The sequence below is a fragment of the Monodon monoceros genome, unplaced genomic scaffold (genome assembly GCF_005190385.1).
Source record: "Monodon monoceros isolate NGI ecotype Baffin Bay Population unplaced genomic scaffold, NGI_Narwhal_1 Super_Scaffold_19, whole genome shotgun sequence".
NCBI lineage: Eukaryota > Metazoa > Chordata > Mammalia > Artiodactyla > Monodontidae > Monodon > Monodon monoceros.
In genome coordinates, this window is record NW_021703775.1 from 50,905,708 (window position 1) to 50,911,707 (window position 6,000).

Here is a 6,000-nt window from a genome sequence, read left to right on the forward strand (position 1 = left end):
CTTGGTCATTCAGTGGGCTGTGGTGACCAGATCTAACTCATGACCTGACGTCACGATTGGCACCAGTAGGCTTACACAATCATTGCCATTGGTCACCATACCAGACATGGGACCTCACACACTTCCAAGTCCTGTCAGGCAATCTGCGTAGCGCGTGCCCTGAAGCCATGTGCGATCCCTCAGGAACTTCTCAAAGGAATGCTTTCGTAGGGGCTGTTTCTTCTACATACCAAACAATAAAGGCCCATCTAAAAATAATCAAGCCCGACTTAACATTATTGCTGCTCTCTGTGTCATAATCAAACAAGAATGAAAGAAATCTTAATAGGATTGCAAGCAGGTCTTGTGTTCCTTAATCATGTATTAGAGTCTTAGTCAAAACCAGGCTTACGGTGGCTCAGAAACACCGCCCTTTCTTTTCAGGAAAAGTGAAACTAAAGCTGGACTGAACGATGGCCACTGAACTCGGCTCCCATTCCCACCCAAGTCCTGTCCCAGTCCTCCCCACTCTGCAGAGCCTAGACTGAGCTCTTTCCCCACCTCCAGACTAAAGCTCATCCCCTCCTCTCAGTCCTCCCAGCTCGAACACCTCCACCCAGAACATACCATCTCAAAGCTGTTTGTTATGGAAGTTAGTATAACTCCCCACCCCCATCCCTTATTTATTTTACATCAAAGTTCGACTAGTAGTTTCTTTTCTTTTTTTTTTTTAACATCTTTATTGGAGTATAATTACTTTACAATGGTGTTAGTTTCTGCTGTATAACAAAGTGAATCAGCTATACATGTACATATATCCCCATATCTCCTCCCTCTTGCATCTCCCTCCCTCCCACCCTCCCTATCCCACCCCTCTAGGTGGTCACAAAGCACCGAGCTGATCTCCCTGTGTTATGCGGCTGCTTCCCACTAGCTATCAGTTTTACATTTGGTAGTATATATATGTCCATGCCACTCTCTCACTTCGTCCCAGCTTACCCTTCTCCCTCCCCGTGTCCTCAAGTCCATTCTCTATGTCTGCATCTTTTATCATGTCCTGCCCCTAGGTTTTTCAGAGCCATTTTTTTTTTTTTAGATTCCATATATATGTGTTCGCATATGGTATTTGTTTTTCTCTTTCTGACTTACTTCACTCTGTACGACAGACTCTAGGTCCATCCACCTCACTACAAATACTTTTGTCTCTTTTTATGACTGAGTAATATTCCATTGTATGTATGCGCCACATCTTCTTTATCCATTCATCTGTCGATGGACACTTAGGTTGCTTCCATGTCCTGGCTATTGTAAATAGAGCTGCAATGAACACTGTGGTACATGACACTTTTGGAACTACGGTTTTCTCAGGGTATATGCCCAGTAGTGGGACTGCGGGGTCATATGGTAGTTCTATTACTGGTTTCTTAAGGAACCTCCATACTGTTCTCCATAGTGGCTGCATCAATTTACATTCCCACCAACACTGCAAAAAGGTTCTCTTTTCTCCACACCTTCTCCAGCATTTATTGTTCGTAGATTTTTTGATGATGGCCATTCTGACTGGTGTGAGATGATACACATTGTAATTTTGATTTGCATTTCTCTACTGACTAGTGATGTTGAGCATCCTTTCATGTGTGTGTTGGCCATCTGTATATCTTCTTTGGAGAAATGTCTAGTTAGGTCTTCTGCCCATTTTTGGATTGGGTTGTTTGTTTTTTTGATATTGAGCTGCATGAGCTGCTTGTAAATTTTGGAGATTAATCCTTTGTCAGTTGCTTCATTTGCAAATATTTTCTCCCATTCTGAGGGTTGTCTTTTAGTCTTGTTTATGTTTTCCTTTGCTGTGAAAAAACTTTTAAGCCCCATCCCTTATTGAGTAAACTCCTCCACTTGAGAATCACCTTCCTTTTTGCTGATAACTCCATACCCAGCACCTACCTCAGAGTCAGGTGAACAACAGCTCCTTTTTAAAAACATGATGACTGGTTGCCATAGGAAAAGCCACATTTTCTGACGGTTAAGCTGGGGGGTTATGATTCCTCATCAGATTCCTTTCTAGTAAGCAGAGGTCCTTCGGCGAGGTTAAAATATGATTTGCTTTAGAAAAATTAGATGAGCGTACATCTGTCACGTAAAGTGAGATGTGCCATGTTCTACTGAGCAACGGTAGTCTGGGACTTGCTCCTGTAACTGTCGCTACCTGACACTGGCCTGAGAAGAGTTAGCAAATCTCTGAACTTCAGAGGAGAGTCTCCTCTCTCCCCAACCTCACCCTCTACCACCCAGACACCGATCTCCATGTCAGTTTGGTCACTGTTCTGCCGTAAAGGAAACTCATGGTTTTGTATGATGCCACCTTGTGCTCCAAGAGCAGCCACACAGTGAAGACCCTCAGCCAATTCTAACCGCACAGAAGGGAACACTGCTGACACTGAAGACATCCTTCCTGCTCCCTCACCCATTCACCAAGAGGGCAGGGAAGCAGAGCCTCCGCTCTGGCTCTCCAGGTCCACCACGTACAGGGGGTTCACAGGGTCCCTACAACTGGACTGGACCCCTCCTGGGATGTCAGACCTCTTGGCAACACGTCCAAAGAAAGCAAGCTCGTGTGGATGCCTGCCTAGGAAACCAGCTCAGAGGGTGAAAGAGATGGCACAGCTGCTAGACGCAGGGGAAGAGGGGGCTCTCCCCACAGAGCGGATACAACGTGATGTCAGAGCAAGTCCCCACTGGACTGGGAGTCGCAGAGAGGAGACGGTAAGTTCGACTTGGCCAATACCAAGTATCTGTGGGCAAAAGACTTACTTCTCTGAAATCTGATTTTCTCACTGGTGCAAAAAGAAGATTAGAAGAGAGAATTTTAAAAAAATCTTCCAACCCTCCAATTCTGAGAGTGACAACCTACCGGTTGTGAGGCCCTCTGACAGGTACCATGGAAGATAAAGAGATATAGGACACATTTCTCATTAATCCAGGATCATGCTCATGTGGAGAAAAGAGGAAAGTTGACGTCGTGACTGACCCTCTATTGTCACACTGGATTCTGCGCGTGTACACACACACACACACACACACACACGCACGCACGGACCCACAAATATCAGGCAATACACACTAGCTATCCTGGTTTTGGATGCATGTTAAGTCCTATACTTGTGCAGAAAAGGGATTTCCAGGTTTTTCAGGAGATATTTCATATTCTCCTGAGCGATTTCAGAGGGTTAGGAAAAATTTCATTTGATCAGTGTTTGGAATGGGTAGTGACAGTGAGGTAAAGCTTGGGATCACATCATTGGGAAACAGTAGATTAAGTAAAGGTAATATATATATTTTTCCATTGCAGTTCTCCTCGGCAACTCTGACAAGCAAATGTATGTTGAGACACTCTAAGAGAGGTCAAGGCTGCAGTGTCCCAAACTATGGGCCACAGAGTCTTTCATTCTTTTTTTTTTTTTTTTAACATCTGTATTGGAGTATAATTGCTTTACAATGTTGTGTTAGTTTCTGCTGTATAACAAAGTGAATCAGCTATACGTATCCATATATCTCCATATCCTCTCCCTCTTGCATCTCCCTCCCTCCCACCCTCCCTATCCCACTCCTCTAGGTGGACACAAAGCACAGAGCTGATCTCCCTGTGCTATGCAGCTGCTTCCCACTAGCCATCTATTTTACATTTGGTAGTGTATATGTGTCCATGCTACTCTCTCACTTCGTCCCTTTTATTCTGAAAAGTTTCTCAAGTGAGGAAGGTTCAGAGAAATACCCTTTGGGAAATAGTGTACCAAAGAGACTGTAAATTCCCTGAGGTCGGGGACTGGGCCTTGCTTACCACGACCTCTCCAGCACTTGGCACGACACTGGGCACATGGAAAGGATTCAGTAAAATACAATAAAATAAAAATTGGCCAAATGACCAAATGAGTAATTGCTGAATTCCAAGTGGAAAGACTGGCATTCGCAACAACACGGTGGTGAGAGTATGCCAAGGAGCAAGGAATCATCTGTCCAAGGTGGCACCCGTCACTGTCTGGGCTCCAGATGGATACGGGTAAGCGTTTCAGGTGAGGCTGCCTTTGCCTCCTCAAGGAGCTAAGGGCTACAAATCCTTAAGGCATCCTGAAAGACTTTCACTCATTTTATTCCCCGAAATGGGGTAATAAAAGAGCTTCATGAAGAATGTTGGCATTTCTCTTCTTTACTAAGAATAAGTAACAAATGAGTTAAGGATACTCATTGGTCAGACTCCATAATGTACTTACAGATTATTTTCATTTCTTTACTGCCACCTTCTGGTCTCCAGGCACCTACTTGGTAGTTTTAAAATGCTACCTTATATTTGTGGTTCACGATGGCAACCTTTTTTTTTTTTTTTTTTTGGCATGCCACATCGCTTGCGGGATGGGATCTTAGGTCCCAGACCAGAGATCGAACCCCAGGCCGGCAGTGAAAGCGTCGAAGCCTAACCACTGGACTGCCAGGGAATTCCCCACGATGGCATTTTAAGCACTTGTTCACATCCTTTACCTCATATGACATTACACAGGTTAGATGTGGTTCGGGTGGCCTTTACTCTTTTTTCATTTGATCCGAAGGCCATAAAGAACTTAAGGGATTTGCCTAGTGACAGAAAGGTAGGAGCTGAGAAAGGACTAACCATGCCTGTTGTTTTCTCCAAGGAGCAAACACCGGGGTTAGTCATTCGGCTTTGTCCAGCTACATTTGCAAAGACTTCTATCGCCCTCTCATCCCTTCACAAGCACAACCTTGAATGGAAAATCCCTTGCCCTTAAAAAAGAGAATACTGTTCAAATATACCTTGATCTTTTCAAGGGTAAAATCCATTCCACTTTACAAGGTCTTTGAGAAAAGAATATAGGGGATCTATGATTGATTTTTTTTATCTGACAGTCAAGATACCATAGTGTCCTACGGCACAACCCCAAGATGGAGGTCCACCAGCTTCTTCTAAAACATACCTTGGTCTGGAAGCAGCAGTAGAGTTGGGTTAGGTACGGGTGTTTCCGCGCCAGGGCCAAAATCCTCTTCTCTGTCATTGTGCAGTCTACGTCATCATCCTGAAGGATGACATCCTTCTTCAGGACCTTCACAGCATATACTTCATCTTTGCCTTTGAGCTCCGCCAACATGACCTGTAATCAACCAAAACCACCCCGTAAGTCTATGCTTGTAGGGAATCAAAAGAAACCCAAGTCAACATCAAATGCTTTAAAAACTCCTTTTTTTTCTTTAATTTTAAATAGCATAATAGTATTTAAAATGTAAAGACTACCCATCCTAATACAGCTACTACAATTTATTTATTTTTAATCTCTAACAGTGTCCAGGCAAAGAAAAGTTCAATGCACATTTATTAAATAATTACTCGTATGTTCATATAATTTGTCATACTTGCAATTAGAGTACAGCAAATAGATTGTTTTTTAACTGAACATTACTTCATAAGCATTTCTCTACATGGTCTCCACCATATCATGGCTGCTGGTACTCAATTCAAGTATATCAGTAACAGTTTAACCATTTACCTCATATTAGACACTTGAGTTACATCTAATTATTATTATATAAACTGCATCAAGCGTTTTTATACATATAATTTTTTCTTTCTTTTATATCACAGTTTTAAGATGGAAAGCCTTAGAAGTGGATTATAGAGTTAAATATTTTGCACATTTCCTAACTGACTTTCAAAGAGGATGTACAATATAATCTGTCGCTAGCAATGCAGAAGTGCTTTAGTTTCATGCAAATTTACCAACAGTGGGTGCTTTCACTTAAAAAACGTTTTTGCTTATGTCATGGGTGTGAAATGTTACCTCAATGCTGTTTTAACTGGTAATGAAACTAAAAATATTTGTTGTCTAATTATATTTACGTTTTGTGCGAATTATTTGTCAATTTCCTCCGTCTAGTTATCTATTTTCTTACACATCTGTATGAGCTTGGTATATAAAGTTACTACCACTTTACTTTTTTTTTTTTTTTTTTTTTTTTTTT

The 6,000-nt window shown here is 42.2% G+C and overlaps 1 protein-coding gene across 2 annotated transcripts in view; it reads right to left on the minus strand.

The window, feature by feature from the left end:
- Window positions 1–6,000, minus strand: part of PRKCE (protein kinase C epsilon) — a 511,412-nt gene that overhangs the window by 152,889 nt on the left and 352,523 nt on the right. For both annotated transcript variants that reach the window (XM_029231447.1, XM_029231445.1), the window contains exon 11: window positions 4,962–5,135. In XM_029231447.1, the coding sequence (XP_029087280.1) occupies window positions 4,962–5,135 (174 nt within the window). The remainder of the gene's footprint in view (window positions 1–4,961; window positions 5,136–6,000) is intronic.